The sequence below is a fragment of the Podarcis bocagei genome (assembly GCF_964188305.1).
Source record: "Podarcis bocagei genome assembly, chromosome: 9".
Lineage (NCBI taxonomy): Eukaryota > Metazoa > Chordata > Lepidosauria > Squamata > Lacertidae > Podarcis > Podarcis bocagei.
Genome location: NC_138134.1, coordinates 12,761,020 through 12,784,392, shown reverse-complemented (window position 1 = coordinate 12,784,392; position 23,373 = coordinate 12,761,020). Strand labels below are relative to the sequence as shown.

Below are 23,373 nucleotides of genomic sequence, written 5' to 3'. Positions count from 1 at the left end.
AAGTGTCATATCTGTTCTTATCAGATAGAGGGCAATTTTTAGACTAAGCCCCTCTCTCTTCTTTTTGCATACTGCTGAGTAAATTTCCAAAGGTGACAATGGCCTCAACCAAGTCTTGCGTTTTAGTACAGTCACCAGTAATAAAACTGCAAATAATTCTGATTTTTCTCTGTGCAAATATTCTGCTGGTTGGATCTGATGGGGTGACCAAGCTGGGTGACCAACAGCAGGTTGAACCAGAACTAACTAACATTGATTTTGTCCCTTCCTTCTCTCTTCTGAGTTCTGCTAAGAGGATCCTGAGAGGTAGTACAGTGGTACCTCGGGTTAAGTACTTAATTCGTTCCGGAGGTCTGCACTTAACCTGAAACTGTTCTTAAGCTGAAGCACCACTTTAGCTAATGGAGCCTCCTGCTGCTGCCGCGCCGCTGGAGCACGATTTCTGTTCTCATCCTGAAGCAAATTACTTGACCTGAAGTAATTTCTGGGTTAGCGGAGTCTGTAACCTGAAGCGTATGTAACCCGAGGTATCACTGTATGTTGTAAGTAAGAAGGCAGATGGATGAGAGGCTGTCTGAGAGCAGAATGAGGTTGGTGGTGTGGGAATGTTCAGGGTAACAGGAGAGGATATATTGTTTATTAATATTCTTCCTACATTGCGCTAGCAAGTTCCTTTACTTAGCAGGGTTTACATTCCCCTTTTCACATGCACAGCAGATAGCTGGTTGCAGGCTTGTATAAGCCTCTCACTATTGTACAATTCAGTCTGTCTGAGATTGAATTGTACGTTCCTGGTAAGTTCCCTTGAATCCCTCTTAAAAGAATAAAGACGCCACAACCTTATTCAAAGTCAATAAAAGAAGTTTACTTACATCAGTTCACAGTTGGATCCCTGAAGGCAGACTTAGTTACAAATACAGTGGTACCTTGGGTTACATACGCTTCAGGTTACATATGCTTCAGGTTACACACTCCGCTAACCCAGAAATAGTGCTTCAGGTTAAGAACTTTGCTTCAGGATAAGAACAGAAATCGGGCTCCAGCGGCGCGGCAGCAGCAGGAGACCCCATTAGCTAAAGTGGTGCTTCAGGTTAAGAACAGTTTCAGGTTAAGTACGGACCTACAGAACAAATTAAGTACTTAACCTAAGGTACCACTGTATGTACATGTGGATCTACCCCATATGCGGAAATAATCCCAGTGCTTCTGCTAGCTGAGAGCTTGCAGAGCAGTCCTAGCTAGAAACTGGTTAAACAAAGAAGAAAGTGAAAAAGAGAGAGGTGTGCTGCATGACTCATCCTTTTGTTACCTGGACAGGTTAGGTCACGCCCACCTTTAGTCACATGCAAAGGAAGGATGCTCCAGCCAGGAGTAACAGGAAGTTTCAACTGGCTGTACCAAACATTCCCTCACCTGTCTTCTCTAGCATTATAAGGAATGTTGTACTTGACTGCTCCCAGTGGATTACATCCCACAGGTGGAGCATGTTGCTGTTTTCTTTCTGATATGAAGTCCTTGGTTCAACAGCAACATTTTAATGACTTAATTTGGTGCCATCTGACTGTCTTTCATGCAAAACAATCCCCATGACCTCATACAATGGGCAACTGGGATATTTAATCATTTGCCGTTTGTGTATTATTATTATTATTATTATTATTATTATTATTATTAATTCTTCAGACATCTTTATTGAAAGTTCAAAAAGTACATAATTATATGTGCACTAAACACGATGAGATGTAAATAAAAGAGAGAGAAAAGAAAAAAGAAACAGCACCCGTGTAAAAGGAAAAATAAAGGGGGGAAGGGGGGAAAACCCAAAACTGTATACTTTACAAAGTTGCTATTGTACTTCACCAGATCTTAACCTATTACAGTACAGTGGTACCTTGGGTTACATACGCTTCAGGTTACAGACGCTTCAGGTTACAGACTCTGCTAACCGAGAAATAGTACCTCGGGTTAAGAACCTTGCTTCAGGATGAGAACAGAAATCATGCTCTGGCAGCACAGCGGCTGCAGCAGGAGGCCCCATTAGCTAAAGTGGCGCTTCAGGTTAAGAACAGTTTCAGGTTAAGAACGGACCTCCGGAACGAATTAAGTACTTAACCCGAGGTACCACTGTATTGTCCAAAAACAACTGGAGACCCAAGTTTTGGAAATACTGGCCTAGATGGATTTGATTGATTGATTGATTGATTGATTGATTGATTGATTGGTTAATTGATTGAATTTATATACCGCCCTATACCCAGAGGTCTCAGGGCAGTTCACAGAATAAAGTCACAACCTATAAAATCAAAATAAGAACAATAACCCAATAACCGCCCACAAAAAGAGCCACATTTTAAAAGGGTATAGGATGTTCATCAGGTCTGGTTAAAAAGGAATGCTTTTGCCTGGCGCCTAAAGGTGTATAGTGAAGGTACCAGGCGACCTTCCCTGGGGAGAGCATTTGACAGACGGGGAGCCACTGAAGAGAAGGCCCTGTTCTTTTGTTGCCACCCTCCTGACATCTTAAGGTAGAATTGGGCCCGGAAACTAATTGGTAGCCAGTGCAGTCAGACCAGGATGGGTGTAATATGCTCAAACCGTCTTGCGCCACTGAATTCTGCACTAGCTGAAGTTTCTGAACCATCTTCAGAAGCAGCCTTACATATAACACATTGCAGCAATTTAGCCTAGAGGTTACCAGAGCATAGACAACAGTAGTTAGGCTATCCCTGCCCAGATAGGGGTGGAGCTGGGCCACCAGCTGAAGCTGATGGAAGGCATTCCGAGCGACAGCAAAGGATCCAGGAAAACCCCCAAGCTACGAACCTGCTCCTTCAGAGGAAGTGTAACCCCTGAATTTCGCTTGGTGGGAGATTATGGAAGAAAGGTAATTGTCTGCCGCATGGGATGAGAACCAGCAATAATGGTGGGCATTAGACTCCTCTGGGTGAGAGCTGGTAGCAATGTCTGTGTTGTTCTAGGTGAGAAATGAAGCCAGGTTCTTGGATGTTGAGAGATTTGAGTCTCTGATCTATACGACTGAATGATCTGGAAACATGGTGGTGTTTCGTGTTAAGTTGTGGGTGAACATATCAGACGACACAGCGATTCTTCAAACAGCTCTTGTTTATTCAGATGCCAGAACAGAACTGAACTGAAGGGTTCAGCCAGCCTGCTTATACAGAGCTCCAGTACAACGTAACAGTAACAACTTTCTAAAACTATCCAATCACTGAACGTCACTTTGATCCCTTATTTGCATAACTATCTACAGTATCCCCCTGCTGGCCCAGGGTGAGAACTTCAGTACATAACATTTTGTATACTACTGTGCTTTTATAGTGTTTGTTTGTCTCTTCTGTTTCATTTAAGCTACGAAACGAGGTTGGTTTATATGTACCCTTTTGAACAAAGTTGTATGGATTGATTTTTTTCCTTTTGTATTCACTTACAGCACTGATATTATTTCTAATTGTTTTTTAAAAGTTATTTTCATTGCTGTTGTTTGTCGGATATATTGCGAACCACAATCGGTCACAATTTTGTGCAAAGTGGTCTAAAAATAAGCAAGGTGGAAAGAAACTCCCCCCCCTCCCCCGATGTCTTTTGGCTATAAATATTCTGATGGACATGGGTTCTAATGTCATTTAGGAAGGGGGAACTTACTGGAAGAATGAATAAGAAATCAAAATAACAAACTTTTTATAAAAGAATGGAAATGGTTTATTGAATATTTACAGATAAGAACATTGGCAGGATTAGTGTAATAACCTGCAGTTTCATAAGAGTATTTAAAGAAGATGAATAAATGAGCAAATTAAGTTAAGTGGGATATGAAGAAGATATTAAAAATAAATTTAGGGAACTGCAGAAAGAGGGGGAAGTCAAGTTTTGAAATGTTAAAATGATTGTAAAATTTGTGAAATGTATAAACCTGAAAAGGATAATTTTCTTTCTTTTTTTAATGTCATTTAGGAATGACAGCAGGATCAGCCAGACCCCAATCCAATATCCTAGATTATATGCAATTATGGTTTACAAGGAAGTGTATTTCTGGTATCTAGCCAGATGGAATGGCAATTATTTCATATTAACTGGGCCTCTGCTTCCATAAAAGAGGGCGTTCTGTTTGCCCCATGTCAACATTGCTATAGTTGGAGTACTTTAAAAATAAAATACCTACAACTGCTTTTGAAATACCTTCCTTTCCCCCTTTTTGCCGTTTAATCTTAAGGTGCCCAGCTGGGCCCTCCTAATTTGTACCTCAAAATAGTATTCAACTGTACACACACACAAAACCCTGTGGTCTCTACCTGAAAATGGGAATGAAAATACGGAGTTCCATTTCATCATGCAATCTTTAGGCACTTGACAGCTGTAGGAATTCCATTGTCACTTGAGATGGGAGGGGGGCAGTTATTGGGTTGTTGTTTTTATTTTGATTACCGTATTTTTTGCACCATAACACTCACTTTTTTCCTCCTAGAAAGGGGAAATGTCTGTGCGTGTTATGGAGGGAATGCCTACGGATGGCATGCCTACGGGTTTTCCTCCTCTAAAAACTACGTGCATGTTATGGTTGGGTGCGTGTTATAGAGCGAAAAATACGGTATGTATTTTGTGGTTTTATATTTTGATTTTATTCTGTGAACCGCCCTGAAACCTCCGGATATAAGGTGGTATCTAAATTAAATAAGTATGTTCCCCTCTTTATTTTCAACTTTCTTGGGCACATGAAACTAACCACAATTACCTTGAATTTCTGCTTAACCCTCAACAAAGAAGGGCATTTTTGCCGGCCAGGTTTAATTCAAATCCATCAAACCTCCTTTGGGGGAGCTTCTCAGGCAGGGTAGAAGGAGAAAGAACTTGCCCATGTGAAGACCACCTGGTGGAAATCCTTACACATATGGTTCTTAATTGTAAACTATATGCTGATCTCCGTCAGCAATTTCTAGATCAACTCTGTATCCCCAAATGGAAACCAGAGTCAGAGGTCATACATTTTCTATTACTGGGGAATGATCAGGAGCTCACCAAGTTAGATGCTAAATACAGTGGTGCCTCGCAAGACGAAAAGAATCTGTTCCGCAAGTCTCTTCGTCTTGCGGTTTTTTCGTCTTGCGAAGCAAGCCCATTAGCGGCTTAGCGCTATTAGCGGCTTAGCGGGCTTAGCGGATCAGCTGATAAGCAGTTTAGCGGCTTAGCGGATCAGCTGATAAGCGGCTTAGCGGATCAGCTGTTAAGCGGCTTAGTGGCTTAGGATCAGCTGATAAGCGGCTTAGCGGATCAGCTGTTAAGCGGCTTAGTGGCTTAGGATCAGCTGATAAGCGGCTTAGCGGCTTGGGGAAAAGGGGGGGGGGGAACCCGCAGGAACTCGCAAGACATTTTCGTCTTGCGAAGCAAGCCCATAGGAAATTCGTTTTGCGAAGCACCTCCAAAACGGAAAACCCTTTCGTCTAGCGGGTTTTCCGTCTTGCGAGGCATTCGTCTTGCGGGGCACCACTGTATCTCTATTTGGTTTTTTGTCGTTGAAATACACTGCAGACATCTGATCTCCCTGGAGACCTAGAGATGTGACGATAGACTGCTCTGCCTCCTTCCTTTTAGCAAATGTTTTGTGCCACTGGGGAAGTGGTAATTCTGTATTGATTTGTTTTGGATGTTTGTATGTGATGCCGATAAAAGATTTGATGAATAATTAATAATAATAATAATAATAATAATAATAATAATAATAATATACTGAATAAATAATAAATAAGAAGATACTTGATTTAGCCTGACAGAGGGAGAATCTGAAGTACATACATGCATACAGACATAATTTTATTAGTGTGCCAGCTTTTCAAACCACGCTTAAGGCGGTTTACAACATGAAGAAAACTACTTAACTGCAACGTGACAAAAGCAGTCATAAACAATAAATTTAAAAATGTGCAACCAAATGGAACAATTTCCACATAATTCACCAGATCTAGCATAAAAATCCCAAAAAAAACAACAGCAACAACCCCCCCCCCAACAAAACAAAATAACCCTCAAACACTCCAGCCCAATAGTAGCATCTAGGAATTTGCATCTATACTTAAAAGGTAAAGGTAAAGGAACCCCTGACTGTTAAGTCCAGTCACAAACGACTCTGGGGTTGCGGCGCTCATCTAGCTTTACTGGCCAAGGGAACTGGCGTTTGTTCATAGACAGTTTTTCCGGGTCATGTGGCCAGCATGACTTACAGAACCTTTATTCGCATTTATATATGTAACATTTGTAAATGTTAGCCATGCTGCACTTAAAAAAATAACTTTTGCTAAATGGATTGAATGGCATCATTATATTCAAATTGCATGGTGGGACACCAGCAAAACCACAGGAAGCCGCACAAAGGTTTTCTTAATGGAAATCACTTCCTTAAGCCTTTCCCAGTCAACCATAATACCTCATGGACAAATTATGGGATGGCCACCGGCCGCCATCTGGAGGATGTCCATTTTAACTTTGCTCAAAGCCCATGGGATTCTTAATTATTTTCCTCTGAGCAAAAACCATCCCTTCTGTACACCACATACTGTACACACACATTGCCTGAAGCCCCTTTTTGGGGCATGCCAGAAGGAAATCTCTGAATTTTGCCCTTGATTCATGATGCAAATAAAACAGGAACGAAAAGTATCCTTAACTGCTCCTTTTCAGAGGAAACTAGTCTGAAGCTTTCTTCCGGTAAAATGAACGGACTTGTACCATCAGTAGTTGTGCAGAAGAAGGAATTTTAGCAAGGGAAGTGTTAAGTTGTGGGTGAACATATCAGACGACACAGCGATTCTTCAAACAGCTCTTGTTTATTCACAGGCCAGAACAGAACTGAACTGAAGGGTTCAGCCAGCCTGCTTATATAGAGCTCCAGTACAACGTTACTGTAGCAACTTTCTAAAACTATCCAATCACTGAACGTCACTTTCGATCCTTCATTTGCATAACTATCTACAGTATCCCCCTGCTGGCCCAGGGTGAGAACTTCAGTACATAACAGGAAGCTATTATAAGAAAAACTGCTCCCTTTTCCTTATGGGGTATTCCAAAGCCTGTATACAGTCCTTAAGTGGGTTCCCTATTGGTAGGAGAAATAACAGAGGCCAACCAGAATAAATTGAGAAGCAAAGCGGCTAGCAAGCCTGATCTTTATTCAAGGAAAACTGTTGCAACAGGGTCCCCACTCAACATACGCAGGAGGGAGAGAGAACCCTGAACAATGGTGTGCAAGCATCATCACTTCTGCCCTAGAAAATTTCCTCTACACTAGTCAAGTTTCCTAACCATTCTGTCCACCCCACCCCACTTTCTTGGATCGAGCATTTTGGATCCGGGTCTCTGTTTTGAAACCGAACGGTGCTACTGACACAGGTGCAAGCAGAAATTTCCAAATCATTTTAGGCCCTGTCTCTGTTTTCTCAGCCATACATACAGTGGTACCTCAGGTTACATCCGCTTCAGGTTACAGACTCCGCTAACCCAGAAATAGTACCTCGGGTTAAGAACTTTGCTTCAGGATGAGAACAGAAATCGTGCGGCGGTAGCGGGAGGCCCCATTAGCTAAAGTGGTGCTTAAGGTTAAGAACAGTTTCAGGTTAAGAACGGATCTCCGGAACGAATTAAGTACGTAACCAGAGGTATCACTGTACTATCTTCGTATGGAAGTTGGGAGCTGGAGATACAGTCACGCATGCAGATAACATCACTTGGTTTCTCATCAATTGGTTTCCTCAACACTTGATGTCTCAAAGCTGAATGTGTGAGCTGCAAAAGCTTTGTGAGATGTTATAAATGTTTGACCCGTGAGGACTCATTCGTACAAGCAAGCTATCACAAATTGTATACCGCTTAATAAAAAAATTGAAGTGGCTGATGATAATAATAATAATAATAATAATACATAATGCACATCCATCTCTGACTTTTGTCTTCTGGGTTTCTGGGGTTTTTCCTGTTATTCTGTCTCTCACAGCTACAATAAACCTACCATTAAAATTATGGACTGGTCATTTCTTGGTCAGAGGGCAAACGGGCAAATTTAGCAGGGGATCAAATACTTCCCCCATCATCATCATCATCATCATCATATATTATTTATACCCTGTCCATCTGGCTGGGTTTCCCAAGCCACTCTGGGCGGCTCAAAGCACATTAAAAAATTGTAAAAACTTTAAATATTAAAAACTTCCCAATACAGTGGTACCTCGGGTTAGGTACTTAATTTGTTCCAGAGGTCTGTTCTTAACCTGAAACTGTTCTTAACCTGAAGCACCACTTTAGCTAATGGGGCTTCCTGCTGCCGCCGCACCACCGGAGTACGATTTCTGTTCTCTCCCTGAAGCAAAGTTCTTAAGCTGAAGCACTATTTCTGGGTTAGCGGAGTCTGTAACCTGAAGCGTATGCAACCCGAGGTACCACTGTATTTCTATGCATGTTTATTCAGAAGCTAACCCAAGGAGGTTCAATAGAACCAGGGTTTCCAAGCTCTGGTTTCTAGCTGTTTTTGGACTGCAGTTCCCATCATCCCTGACCACTGGTCCTGCTGGCTAGGATGATGGGAGTTGTGGTTCGGGGGCAGCTGGGAGACCCAAGTTTGGGAAACCCTGAATTAGACTTACCCCAGGTTAAGTCTATATAGAATTGAAACCTATGGGGCTACTATGGGGCTACTTCATACAATGCAAACTGGCTCGATTTTTTTGGTTGTAAGTCGCTCTGAGTTGCCTTGGGCAAGATAAAGCAGCTAACAAACGTACATGAAGAAGAAGAAGAAGAAGAAGAAGAAGAAGAAGAAGAAGAAGAAGAAGAAGAAGAAGAAGAAGAAGACCAGTGCAGTCAGAAGTAAGCAAGCTGTGCTGAGTTCAGTGATGCTTACTCCTGGGGAATGATGTACAGAATCATCATCATCATCATCATCTATTGGAAGCTGCCCAGAGTGGCTGGGGAAATCCAGCAAAATGGGCAGGGCATGAATTATTATTAATAATAATAATACAGTGGTACCTTGGGTTACATACGCTTCAGGTTACATACGCTTCAGGTTACAGACTCCGCTAACCCAGAAATAGTGCTTCAGGTTAAGAACTTTGCTTCAGGGAGAGAACAGAAATCGGGCTCCAGCGGCGCGGTGGCAGCAGGGGCCCCCATTAGCTAAAGTGGTGCTTCAGGTTAAGAACAGTTTCAGGTTAAGTACGGACCTCCAGAACGAATTAAGTACTTAACCCGAGGTACCACTGTAATAATAAATTCATATCCCGCCCATCTGGCTGGGTTTCCCCAGCCACTTTGGGCGGCTTCCAATAGAATATTAAAAACACAATAAAACATCAAACATTACAAACTTCCCTAACCAGGGCTGCTTTCAAATGTCTTCTAAAAGCCAGGTAGTTGTTTATTTCCTTGACATCTAATGGGAGGGCGTTCCACAGGGCGGGCGCCACTACCGAGAAGGCCCTCTGCCTGGTTCCCTGTAACTTGGCTTCTCGCAGTGAGGGAACCACCAGAAGGCCCTCGGAGCTGGACCTCAGTGTCTGGGCTGAGCGATGGGGGTGGAGACGCTCCTTCGGGTACACTGGGCCGAGGCCATTTAGGGCTTTAAAGGTCGGCACCAACACTTTGAAATGTGCTTGGAAACATACTGGGAGTGAATGCAGGTCTTTCAGAACCATTGTTATATGGTCTCAGCGGCCACTCCCAGTCACCAGTCTAGCTGCCGCATTCTGGATTAATTGCAGTTTCCGGGTCACCTTCAAAGGTAGAGCGCACTGCAGTAGTCCAAGAATTGCAGTCAGGCTGCTTCTTATCTCTGGACTCTCCTTTGGGGTCTGTTGTGATGAGCTCCTGGACTTCAAACTTTGCCACTGCACCACTGGTGACATTGGCTAAAAAAAGTGCTATATGGCATATACTGCATTCTAACAGGATGTGGAACTTGTGCTGGTGTGGATCCCTACTCCCATTAGCCTTTTCTAGCATGGCCAACGGCTAGGGATGATGGATGCTGTAGTACACAACATCCCAATTTAAAACCTGTTTGTATGCAAAACTGTTTAGTTGTAGAGAGAGAGAATAGGGATGTATTTTCACCTCACAAACGAGGTTTTATCTATGGAAGGTGTAAAAATGGGGAATGCTTCACAGTGGTCTGTAAGTACAGTGGTACCTCAGGTTAAGTACTTAATTCGTTCCGGAGGTCCGTTCTTAACCTGAAGCTGTTCTTAACTTGAAGCACCACTTTAGCTAATGGGGCCTCCTGCTGCCACCACGCCACCGGAGCACGATTTCTGTTCTCATCCTGAAGTTCTTAACCCGAGGTACTATTTCTGGGTTAGTGGAGTCTGTAACCTGAAGCGTATGTAACCCGAGGTTCCACTGTATCCCAAAACTGAACAACAGATTCTGCAGCCAGCATATATATTATGAAAGAAAACACCATTTTTATTATTTCAGTTAACAAAAGAAGGAATTAAGCTCCAAGGTCAATGCAATGGAAGCTTCACAACAACAGAAAGGCTGTGTACAGTACAATAAATAAAATACTTTTAAATTATTCAACTCAACCTTTTAAATACACTTTTGGGAAATGGGCAAATATCAGTGTAGGTAGCCACCATCTTACATGCAACAGAGCATAAATTTAAATTTGGACTTGAAATCATTTTTCAGCTTTGCTGACAGCTCAAAATCTGGATGATGAGCGTGCCACACGTATCAGGTGGACAAGTGACTCTCCCTGGTGCAAGTTTCTTTGCAGTAAGGTCTATGCTGGGGGGGGGGCATTTTGTGGATCTGCTCAAAAGCCATGCCGTTCTCTTTTCTACAAGGATTTGAATACTGCAAATGACAGACAACTTCTTAGAGCTGAGGAACGTTCATAAAACTTCCTTTCGATGGGAAAAAAAAGTATTACAAGTTAAGTCTTTAGGCCGCTGGGAATTGCAAGAGCAAAGTGGACCTCGTGAAACAAATTGGCCCAAAGTAACGCAGCATATCAATGATACAGCTTTACCGCGAATGAGGTCTCGACATCCAATCTTGGCCAACAGCTGTATGTGGTTAAATTAGAACAACCTGGTAATCAATTAGGATTTTAGGGAGGCTTACTGGAATCCCTGGAGAAAAGGGGGGGGGGGAGGAATCATCATCAGTAAAAGACTGTCTGTCCCGATGGCAGCGCGACTGAAGTCACGCAGCAATACGAGCTTAGACTCAGCGAGTTGATACACAAGTTCCTGGACCAGCAGGGGCTAGGGAAATGGCAGATGCAGCACATTCAGCTCCTAAAGAGGAGGTGGGAGCTAGGGGGGAGAAAACTATTGACGTCATTCACAAGCAACTGCTTTGGCTCACGTTCAGAAAGGCTTTGATAGGTTCTGAAGAAAGCTGCGCCGAGGCATTTTTATCTGTAATATAAAGCTTTGCAAAGCAGAATCAACACGGACCAAGGATAAAGGCTTGAGAATAAGTTGGTAAGGGCTGGAGGAGAAAGATTAGTTTCTTTCACGGCACGGAAGGTTCTATGATAAGGACAATTGTTGCCGATTGGTCCTGCTGTCAGCTCCAAAACGAACAGGTTTTGGAGGTTTTTGGAGCGTTTCAAAAACTTACAAGACCTGTTGGTCCAAGGAGAACAGCAGGGGAAAGGGGAAAGGGAGTACGTCACAGAAAAAGGATGCCTCCATCATACCACCTTCAACTCTAAACTCGTCCACGGCCTCCAGCCAAGAACAATAAAACAAGATGCTTCTTCCATCAGGAATGATATAGAAAGGTTGCAAAGAGAGGTATTGCTGCGCTTTTTCAAAGGAAGTGTTATTATTACACTTTTAAAGTTAAATACTTTACAGAAATACTTTTTTTTCAAGTATTGCAGGACTTTTAAGATGATGGATGGTGTGACTGGATAATAGATTATAAGTGAAGACATCCTTTCCCCACCTTACAGCGTCAGAAAGGCAGAACTGAACTCTAGAATGATTATACGCTATTTCATTTTGGTGCATTTAATTGTACATGCATTTGGGGTTATCACTTAGGTGGATTGGCTGTTATGTGATTTGCATTACATCCAGGTACTGCAGTTTGGCTAAAATTCAGCAGCATTCAGCAGCATGCAGCAGCGCTAACTTGATATGCAAAAAGCATGGGGGGGGGTTTCCATGTGAGAAGTGCAGTTTTAACTCTTGCAGAATTCCGCCCATTAACGTTTGAGCTTGATTTTAATGAAAGTGTTGCATAGTTTATTATTAGCATCTGATGAAAGTCTAGCAGTGCAGCACAGCAGCTCTGAGGAACATCAAGTGCCGGTGGCGAACAGAAAAATCTGAAGAAGAGGCATAACTTTCAGAGTCGAAAGATCAGCAAGTACAGCCTGGAATAAAAGGGGAAAATGTCACGTTATGTTTATAATTAAGAAATAATTGTCGCTTAAAATTTTTTTTGCAACATCTCCTTAATTTACCTGCTTTTGCTTTTATCTACAGAAATTCTCTTTAATTCTGAACCGTACTATGAGAGTTCTATACATAGTGGGATCAAGTACACTGAATCCTTATTTTAGGATTTAGGCCTCATTCAAATATATGTGGTATCATGGGTGCGGAAGACAGTCTAACATTTCACCTTGTATCTAAAAATAATTGTACGTTAGGAACCCTTATCCTGCTTGTCTGGAGTAGTACTTGTGGAATAAGTCTTGATTTGTAAGAATCCTTCAGTGAGCCTTCACAGTGAGAGTGACATTTATTTTTTAAAATCTTATTTTAAACTAAGAGTGCTTAGCATAATCATGTGCAAATGACCCACTTTCATAAAGGCAGCAAAATGCAAAGATCACTCTCCCCAGTCCAAATATTTTGAGGGACATTTTGTTCAGACGTAAATGATGCCTGGACACAAAAGGTTATACCGTGCAATCTACACAATATCATGGAACTGTTAAGAAGTGGGACAGGGGTGGGGGGTAGGGATGAATGGAAGGATCATTTATGGAAACATAATAAATCATAGTTAATCTTCTCATGGCAACAAAGGTGTTAATCTTTAAAGCTTTAGAGCCCAAGTCTTGGATATTTAAGTAACCATATCCTCTGACATTTGTCTCCCCATTTTTAAAGTTTTGGAATATGGCCTTTTCGCAGGTGGCATCACCATCTGAAGCAGAGATGATCACTACTGTTATTAGGGACTTTTCTGTGGTGGCTCCATGGTAATGATATTTCCTTCCATTAGAAATATATGAGATCTGTATAGCCAAAGGCTGTAGGATGACCGTGGATCCCGCTCAGCAGAACTTTAGATTGTCTGCCTTAGATAGGGAATTTCTGTTTCTGTATTGATAAAAGGTAAAGGTAAAGGGACCCCTGACTATTAGGTCCAGTCATGGCCGACTCTGGCACTCATCTCACTTTATTGGCCAAGGGAGCCGGCGTACAGCTTCCGGGTCAGGTGGCCAGCATGATTAAGCCGCTTCTAGTGAACCAGAGCAGCGCACGGAAACGCTGTTTACCTTCCTGCCGGGGTGGTACCTATTTATCTCCTTGCACTTTGATGTGCTTTCGAATGGATAGGTTGGCAGGAGCAGGGACCGAGCAACAGGAGCTCACCCCGTCGCAGGGATTCGAACTGCCGACCTTCTGATCAGCAAGTCCTAGGCTCTGTGGTTTAACCCACAGCGCCACCCACGTCCTTCTGTATTGATCCATGCCATTATTATTTTTGGGGACAACAGTTTTTTTCTAGTCATAAAGTAAATGAATAAACCTGCTGTTTTTAAAAATGTTCTAATAAACCTAATCAAATGTGGGCCACTTGGGGACTAAAAGGACTTAAAAATGTATTAGTAACAACAACAACAAAGCAATAGTACAAAACTAGCAAGGGGAGGGGGGGAGGAAGAACCAAACACCATGAGCATCTGTGGTTTCTGAAAATATATGACGATGCAAATACTGGAAAGTGTACTCATCAGCTCAAAGTTTTAAATTGCATAAGGGCACGACTTATGTCCTGCAGAATGAGTATGGATGAACCTTTTAAATATAGCTCCCTTAATTGAGTTAGGCAAATAGCGGATGTGTGGGTAACTCTTGAAGCGTTGAACACGGAAAGAAGGTGATTGGTAATGAACTGGTTTTGCATTTTCCTTAAAATTACCTTGCTCAGGGGTTCGGGACGATCCACTATTATTTAGTAATGTTTTAAAGAGTTTCTCTCTCCCCCCCCCAAGTTTTCTGGCTTATCACTGTTAACTGAGAACAAGAGCATTCTTGTGTACAGCCTGATCGCTCCCATTTCATTTCCCCCTGCCTCTCAATATGAGTGGGATAAACCAGGGGATATTTCCAAAGCACGTATTGTGGATTTTTTTGCTCCTTAACAAATCATGAACAGCAAGCCAACAACAAACCACGGCTGTAGCTTGGCTAGAAATTGTTGCCTGTTACGAGAGCCAAGCATGATCCCTGGCTCAGAGATGACACAAAACCAAGGTTTGTCTTGTTCTTGCCAGGCGAGGAGCGAAGTGAGAGCCACCTGGCAGCCCATATAAACACAGAACTGATACTCAGAAAACCACAGTAAGTTAGAAATCTGCCTTGTTATGTGTGAATGGGGCCGTAGTACAGTCGTACCTTGGAAGTCAAACGTAATCCGTTCCGGAAGTCCATTCGGCTTCCAAAACGTTCAGAAAGCACGGCTTCTGATTGGCTTCAAGAGGCTCCTGAAGCCAATCGGTAGCCGCGGAAGCCCCATCGGACGTTCGGCTTCCAAAAATAGTTGACAAACTGGATCACTTCCAGGTTTGCAGTGTTCAGGAGTCAAAACGTCTGAGTATCAAGGTGTTTGGGATCCAAGGTATATGAAAATTTTCTTGCTGTCATTGCTCATCAGTTCATAAGGTAAAGGTAAAGGGGACCCTGATCATTAGGTCCAGTCGTGGCCGACTCTGGGGTTGCGGCGCTCATCTCGCTTTATTGGCCGAGGGAGCCGGCATACAGCTTCTGGGTCATGTGGCGAGCATGACTAAGCCGCTTCCGGCGAACCAGAGCAGTGCACGGAAATGCCGTTTACCTTCCCGCCAGAGCAGTACCTATTTATCTACTTGCACTTCGTGCTTTCGAACTGCTAGGTTGGCAGGAGCTGGGACAGAGCAACGGAAGCTCACCCCATTGCGGGGATTCGAACCGCCGACCTTCTGATTGGCAAGTCCTAGACTCTGTGGTTTAACCCACAGGGCCACCCGCGTCCCTACCTCAAGTTATATTTATTTCTTTGTAATATCACAGCCCACGTCAAAGTGCAAGTAGATAAATAGGTACCACAGTGGTGGGAAGGTAAATGACGTTTCCATGCGCTGCTCTGGTTTCGCCAGAAGCGGCTTAGTCATGCTGGCCACATGACCCGGAAGCTGTACACTGGCTCCCTCAGCCAGTAAAGCAAGATGAGCGCCACAACCTCAGAGTTGTTGGTGACTGGACCTAACAGCCAGGGGTCCCTTTACATTTACATTAAAGTTAAACCAGAGTTACAACAGATTCAAGAACAAAGCCCTAAGAAGGTAATCCTGCAGCAATTTGCAATTTTTTACCTCTACTCTAGCAATTAAGACAGATTAACTACAGATAAGCCTTAACGGAAGCAAAGTCTGGAAAGAGTAAAGCTAGCATATTTGAAGTGAAAAGCTCCAAGTACAGATTTAGTTCAGCAGTAGAATATAGTTTAGCTGAATTGTTGGGAGATTTAAAAAACTGAAATCTAAAAGTTTAGCCGAGGTGAAAGAGAGCCATGCTTCTGGGCTCCAACACGAGTGCAGTAGAAGCCTATGTATGTCTACTCTTAAGTCGTAATCAATCAATTTATTGCATGTAGCCAAAGGCATTCACAATAAAATCTGCCCCATTCTTCCATGGGACTGAATGTGTTTAGATATGACCTTAATCATCTTTAGCTTTAATCTTGTTCATGCCTGTTGAGCTTCATAGCAGCCAAGCCACCTGAATAGCTTTGGGGCTGCAAACTAGCCAAACACACCCTTTTTTGAAGGCCAGTCATTTTACCTAACTGGGGGGAAGCTAGCCATATTTAGTAAAAGCCTGGAGAGACCTCTGCAGATGAACTGGAGCCCTAGAGATGAAGCACTGAATTAAGGAGTTGGGAAAGTTAAGAACGTTTGCGAGTTTGCCAACACAATGGGGCCAGGAAGCTTTTCAGAAAACCTCACCAAACCTCACAGCACTGGACTTAGCTTTAAAAAAAATCCCCAAAAGGAAAATCCCAAATTAGAATGTCACCCAGATTGCCACGTGTACAACTATCTCCCTGCTGGGTACAACTTGTGTCGACATGATGCAATAACTGAAAAACTAGCTCTTCAGGACAAAGTTCATTCCTTTGAAGGCAAGGTGACTAATACAGGTAAGATGAGAGAAACAAAAAGGGAGACCTTTTGGTAGTTCTGCTGCTCTTAGAGAGAATTAGGGTTTGGACAAATGGGGAATAAAATGGGAAAATGTGATTCAGTGCAAGTATGTATAAAGTGTCGTACATTGGGGCAAAATATCCTAACTTCCTTATAAAACTTTAGGCCCCAGGGGAAAATGTTCCTTTTTAACTGGGCCTTTGGTTGATTTGATAGATATCCTATGCCAGGCATGTCCAAAGTCCGTTTTGGGGGCCTAATCCGGCCTGCCAGACAGTTTAATTCGGCCCCGGCAGTTTATTTCCTGGGGTAAAATCCCCCCAAAAGACTTCAATCCTAAAAAAAGTCAACAACTTTGGTCGGCCCTCATGCATGTTCACTCCATCAAATCTGGCCCTCTTTGAAAAAAGTTTGGGCACCCCTGACCTTTTAAAATGTGGGGGGTTTTTTTGGGGGGGGTTATTGGGTTGTTTTTATTTTGATTATAAATTTTGTGGTTTTATATTTGGATTTTGTTCTGTGAACTGCCCTGAGACCTCCAGGCATAGGGTGGTATATAAATTCAATAATAATAATATACACTGAGCCAGCAGTGACTGGCAGGAATGAGATCTTGGGGTCATGGCTAATAGCTAGGTGAAGAAGTCCACACAGTATTGCAGCAGCTATGAAGAAGGTGGATTCGACACAGTGTTTCCCAACCTTGGGCCTCCAGCTGTTTTTGAACTACAATTCCCATCATCCCTGACCACTGGTCTTGCTAGCTAGGGATGATGGGAGTTGTAGTCCAAAAACAGCTGGAGGCCCAAGGTTGGGAAACACTACACCATGGATCATTAGGAAAGGAGAAGAAAACAATGGTGTGACCAAACTCATAATAACTATCATCAGGATATTGGAGACATGGAAACTGGCAACCAAAATGCTAAGGAAGCTGGAAAACCTCCCCTACAAGAAGAGGTTACAACATTTGCACATAATTTTGATGTGTAAAATTATGCATGGTCAATTCTGTGTCCAGGGCAGCTGTCTACCAGCTCCATCTCGTACACAGGCTGAGACCCTACCTGCTCGCGGACTGTCTCGCCAGAGTGGTGCATGCTCTGGTTATCTCCCGCTTGGACTACTGTGATGTACTCTAACTTGGGCTACCTTTAAAGGTGGCCCGGAAACTACAACTAATCCAGAATGTGGCAGCTAGACTGGGGACTGGGAGTTGCCGCCAAGACCATATCACACCTGTTCTGAAAGATTTACATTGGTTCCCAGTACATTTCTGAGCACAATTCAAAGTGTTGGCGCTGACTTTTAAAGCCCTGAACAGCCTCGGTCCAGTATATCTGAAGGAGCGTCTCCACCCCCATTGTTCAGTCTGGACACTGAGGTCCAGCTCTGAGGGCCTTCTGGCAGTTCCTTCACTGCGAGAAGTGAGGTTACTTCTGAGCAGGTGTTTAGAATTGCACTGTGAGAGTGTTATATTGTCTCTTGAAAACCTACACATAGCAGAAATGGTTTGTAGTAAACATATTTTTTTCCAAAAAAGTTAAAAAGTAGTCATGTTGGCCCAGGAAAAGGGTTCCAAAATCCATTATTAGGGCAGTACCATTTATTAAGGGACGCAGGTGGCGCTGTGGGTTAAACCAGAGAGCCTAGGACTTGCCGATCAGAAGGTCGGTGGTTCGAATCCCCGTGAAGGGGTGAGCTCCCATTGCTCGGCACCTGCTCCTGCCAACCTAGCAGTTTGAAAGCACGTCAAGTGCAAGTAGATATATACCGTATTTTTTGCTCTATAAGACTCACCTTTTCCCTCCTAAAAAGTAAGGGGAAATGTGTGTGCGTCTTATGGAGCGAATGCAGGCTGCGCAGCTATCCCAGAAGCCAAAACAGCAAGAGGGATTGCTGCTTTCACTGCGTAGTGATCCCTCTTGCTGTTCTAGCTTCTGAGATTCAGAATATTTTTTCTTCTTCTTTTCCTCCTCCAAAAACTAGGTGCGTCTTGTGGGCTGGTGCGTCTTATAGAGCGAAAAATACGGTAGGTGCCGCTCCGGCGGGAAGGTAAACGGCGTTTCCGTGTGCTGATCTGGTTCGCCAGAAGCGGCTTAGTCATGCTGGCCGCAACCCCAGAGTCGGCCACGACTGGACCTAATGGTCAGGGGTCCCTTTACCTTTACTTTACCATTTATTAAGGCAACTAACATGTCCCAAAATAGCCTTTATCAGGCTAGATGGTAAAACAAAGCAACGAGGGAGAAAGCCTCATCTGAATACTTGCTACTTCCTCCAATATTCTGGAAGGCTCTTAGCAGATGAAGATTCAGAGCTTCACCACCAGCCGGTTTCTATCCTCTCCACTTGCCTTGTTCAGCCTCTGCCCTGACTGAAGTTCAGCAGGACTCGAAAACTTGCACGCTTTGGTTGGCCTAATAAAAGTATTGTCCTAAAGTAGATTTAGGAATTTCTCTATCATACCTCTCAGAACAGTGGTACATATTTTAAAAAGCGTACACCCAAAGTATATGAAAGGCCCTAAGTGTAATTGAAAAAAAAATTCAATTATTTCATCGTGTTTATAACCCAGTTTAAACATTCTCCTTTGTATTTGTCATAGGAGTATCATGAGCTTCATCCATATATTTTCATAACTTCCTTTGAATATTTAGCCGAGATAAGAATTTCAGCAGAGAGCCTCACATTGCATGCTATGTGCACACGGAGCTTAAATTACTGTGGTTGGCAAGATGTCACAAACTATTTCCATTTTCTCCCACTGAAACTTATCCTTACTTCAGCTGCAGCCAGTGATGTCACCTCCATTAGATTCACAGCTCGGAAAGCAAACACAGCAGCTGCCAGGACTGAAAAAGAATGCACAATATTTAGACTGGCGGCCTACTAATTAGTTGCTACAGATATTTTGGTCTAGCTATTCTTTACGTTCAATTCAGTAATACTTAGTTTGGGAAATATTATATAGCCAGCTTAAATGCGCCATTCTAGTCAATTTGTGGCAGTTTCGTTTTAAAGAAAAGACGTACGAGAAAGTCACTTAAAGTGCTCAACAGAATAAATATATTAAGAATTTCTTAATGTGATATTTGCCTTACTTGTAGTTCTATAAATCATGTGTCAACACGAATAGAAGTTATTAATATTGCAGCTGTTGTATAAGGGATTATTATTTTGACCGGAATATAATTGAAATTAATAAGCTTCTGCAACACAGAAATAAAGAAAAGTGAGTGAACAGGACAGAGGCCCAGCCACTCTCCGTTTCCAAAATTCTAAGTTTTAAGACACTGAGTCAGAGGTCACACAATGAAAAGCTACTGAAACCATGCAATTGCACACGAGGATACTGAAGCCTCTTGTGTTGATATCATTTTTCTTTAAAAAGGGAGAATGTCAATACCATCAACAAAATATGTTTACATTACCAGCAAGAATTTCCAGAGAGTTGTATCCCAGAACTCTGTCCCACAAAAGCAGAAGCTGATCTGTAGCTAAGTAGCCGGAGAATGCTCGTACCATCCATTTAAATGATATCCTTAGACTATGAGTGGAAAGAAACACACACTATTATATTTCCCCATAACATACAATCACGGTGGATTTGCCTTTTGACTTAGATGTGCTTATGCGGATTTCTGAGCCTTAAACGGAAAAGAGCACAGCTAAAGCCAAAGCCAACTAAAGAAAGTAATTCTTCTTAATGCTAAATCTGGCATGATACACTCCGTTCACTCATTCAGAATCTATTTGCTATCTGCTTCTTGAGCTTAACAGTATTTCAATATTCAAAATCGAAAAAGAAAGTACTGTTTAGCATCTATTGTAAATGCATTCTCTTTAGGGTAACAGCAAATGTTATGTGTCTCCAAGCAGGTAAGCAAAGATGTCAACCATGATTTTTGTTACTCTGAGTTTGTACCTTGAAGCAGGAGTCTTTTTCAGACCTGAAAAATCATCTTTAACCCAAAAACGTGTTTTGGGACCCGCTTCTTAACTTTTTTAACCTGTACTTGAATTGTGATATTTCTAGTGTTCCTACCCACATCTGATTCCGTTGTGGATCCCAAGGGAGGAATGATATACTGTACTTTTCCGCGTAGACTAGGTTTTTTTTTACTAAAAATAATGTTAAAAAGAGGGGTAGTCTTATACACGAGGGCAATCTCCCCCCATTTTCTTAATTTTAAGTCTCCAAAAATAGGGGGCGTCTTATACACTGGGGCGTGTTATACATGAAAAAATATGGTATATCGTTTTTATTTGATTTTACAAGTGTAAAGTTATAACAATACCAAATACATAGCCATATAAAGAGATTTCTCTGAATTTCGAGATTTCCCATCACCCCCTCCCTAGATCCTATTGTCAACATTCTCAATTGTTTATGACTAGTTATGTTATACAGTGGTACCTCGGTTTTCGAACAGCTTAGTCTGTGTTCCAGTTTGCAAACTTTGCTTCAAAAGTCAAACGTGCTCCGTTTTGAGTCCTGAGCTTCTGTTTCTACCGCTGCACTGCTAATTTGCGTCCCCCATTGTAATTGAAACCTTCCATTTCTGTTTTTAACTGTTGCAGGGCTAATTTGCGTCCCCCCATTGTAATTCAAGCCATCTGTTTCCGATTGCAGTGTTCTGAGGTGATATTTGGAGCTTATATTTGGTGCTTTTGTTTTTGCTATTTATTTTGCATTTTTTGTTTTTGAGGCTCTTTCGGTTCATTTGTTTTTGTGACCATGTGGAACCCAGTTCAGCTACTGATTGCTTGATTGTGTGACTGCAGAAATGGATAAAAGCCCCCCATCCAAACAATGACTAGCGTCTCCACCCCCATCATTCTGCCCGGACGCTGAGGTCCAGCGCCAAGGGCCTTCTGGTGGTTCCCTCATTGCGAGAAGAAAAGCTACAGGGAACCAGGCAGAGGGCCTTCTCGGTAGTGGCACCCACCCTGTGGAACGCCCTCCCATCAGATGTCAAAGAGAAAAACAACTACCTGACATTCAGAAGACATCTTAAGGCAGCCCTGTTCAGGGAAGTTTTTAATGTGTGACATCTTAGTGTATTTTTGGCCTATGTGGAAGCCGCCCAGAGTGGCTGGGGAAACCCAGCCAGATGGGCGGGGTACAAATAATAAATTATTATTATTATTATCTTCAGTGCAGGTCAGGAAAAAAATAATTTTAATTTTTATCATCTATAATACTGTCTTATTTATTTTATAGTACAGCACATTGATTATTGCTTTCATTTTAGGGGTTCTTTTTAAAAGTCTGGAACGGATTAATCCATTTTGCATTACTTTCTACGGGAAAGCGTGCCTTGGTTTTGGAACGCTTTGGTTTTGGAACGGACTTCGGGAATGGATTAAGTTTGAGAACCAAGGTACCACTGTATTTGTAATTTAGTAAACCTTTTCAAGTTGGAAGCTGCCTCGAGCATGGGTTTAACAACAGAAAGTTGGCATGCAAATATAATGATGACGATGGTGTCAGTTTTTAAAGGTAAGGGAAAATACTTACGGCTGTGCTCCTATTTCTCGAAGGTGATAAAACAGCTGTGGTAGATGGGTTTGGAGAAGGGTTTCAAACAGCAAACATAATGATACAATGCCCTTTAAAAAAGAAAGAGTATAATAATTTACTTTTTATAAAAGCACAACCATACAACAAGTGTACCTCTTACTACTAATGAGTTTTAAAGATAGATAGTGAAAAAATACCCAATGTAGTTCATGCATAGATTGAAAACATACATATAACAAGTCAAAGTAGTACAGTAAGATTTGATAAAGTGAGGTTGTGGAATTTTTCATATTAAAACATCTTCGGTTGCAGACACAGACAACAGATTCTTTCCTAGATGAAGGGCAATGAAGGGCAACAAACCGGCATTTAAGGCCAACAAAATTAATATATAAAGATAATCTTGATTTCAGCATGGGTTTTCTTAAATATAGGTTTAAACCACAAAATCAGCACTACATGCACTCCACACTAAAATAAGAAAAATTGAATTCTGTGATGGATATTAGTTTTACGGAATAGCAAAGCTTCCATTTTTTCCTGTTATTTTGCCATTTTTCCTGTTTTACATAATTTATCCTGGTGTTGTTTGTCATGAGGAAGTTGGGATTCCACCCTACTTCCTAGGATTCAGTAGACATTACATCTTCCAGCATTTATTTGCAACCAAAAGCATGAGAATTATGTTCTTGTTTTGTTTTGGTTTTTTTTTAAATGAAAGCTAAAAGATTCTTAGGAAGCCAAATTTAGTACCTAATGCTTTTCTGAGTCCCTGTGAAATCACAGTATTTACATAGCCTTGCACCCTATACCTGCAGGTCTCGGGGCATTTACAACATAAAATCACAATATAAAAATGTAAAATACATAACAAAAACAAAAACAACTTAATAATTTCTCCCCCCCCGGGCTTTCCCTCCCTATCTTCTCACTGTGTACCCCATAAACCTGTGCTGGAAATTCCCCCAATGCTCCAGAGCAGATTTAGGGGTTGTGTCAACACACAAAGGGAGGGGAGAATCTTGTTCCATGAACGCAAAAACTCATTTGAATCCCTCCCAGAGCCAACCTAAATTAATCCCCTGGATAGAATATATCAAACTTTTCCAGAACATTTAATGCGTGGGAAACACTCTGGCCCGATTCAGACATAACACCTTTCTCCCTGCCTAGGTTTTAAGTTGCGAGCAACTCCTGTTAATCCTGGATAAAATTAACCTGGGTAATTTTGCATCAGGTAATTAAATTACAATCTCAAACTGAAGAGGATGTTGGCATTGAAGGCTCAGTACGTTAGCCGCTGTTGAACACGACCCAAGAACTGCGAGACTTCGTTTCCAAACTCACTCCCATTTCTGAAATTCTTTTCTATCCCTGTATGTATACATCTGTCACTTTTTTT

The 23,373-nt window shown here is 42.2% G+C and overlaps 1 protein-coding gene across 1 annotated transcript in view; it reads right to left on the bottom strand.

Annotated features, from left to right (window-relative positions):
* Window positions 1-10,439: 10,439 nt before the first annotated feature.
* The window catches only part of TBC1D19 (TBC1 domain family member 19), a 78,221-nt gene continuing 65,287 nt past the window's right edge, over window positions 10,440-23,373 (bottom strand). Inside the window, exons 18-21 of the mRNA XM_081207780.1 lie at window positions 21,969-22,060; window positions 19,879-19,994; window positions 19,229-19,299; window positions 10,440-12,397 (exon numbers count right to left, since the gene is read on the bottom strand). Coding sequence (XP_081063906.1) covers window positions 12,323-12,397; window positions 19,229-19,299; window positions 19,879-19,994; window positions 21,969-22,060 — 354 coding nt within the window. The 3' untranslated portion in view covers window positions 10,440-12,322. The remainder of the gene's footprint in view (window positions 12,398-19,228; window positions 19,300-19,878; window positions 19,995-21,968; window positions 22,061-23,373) is intronic.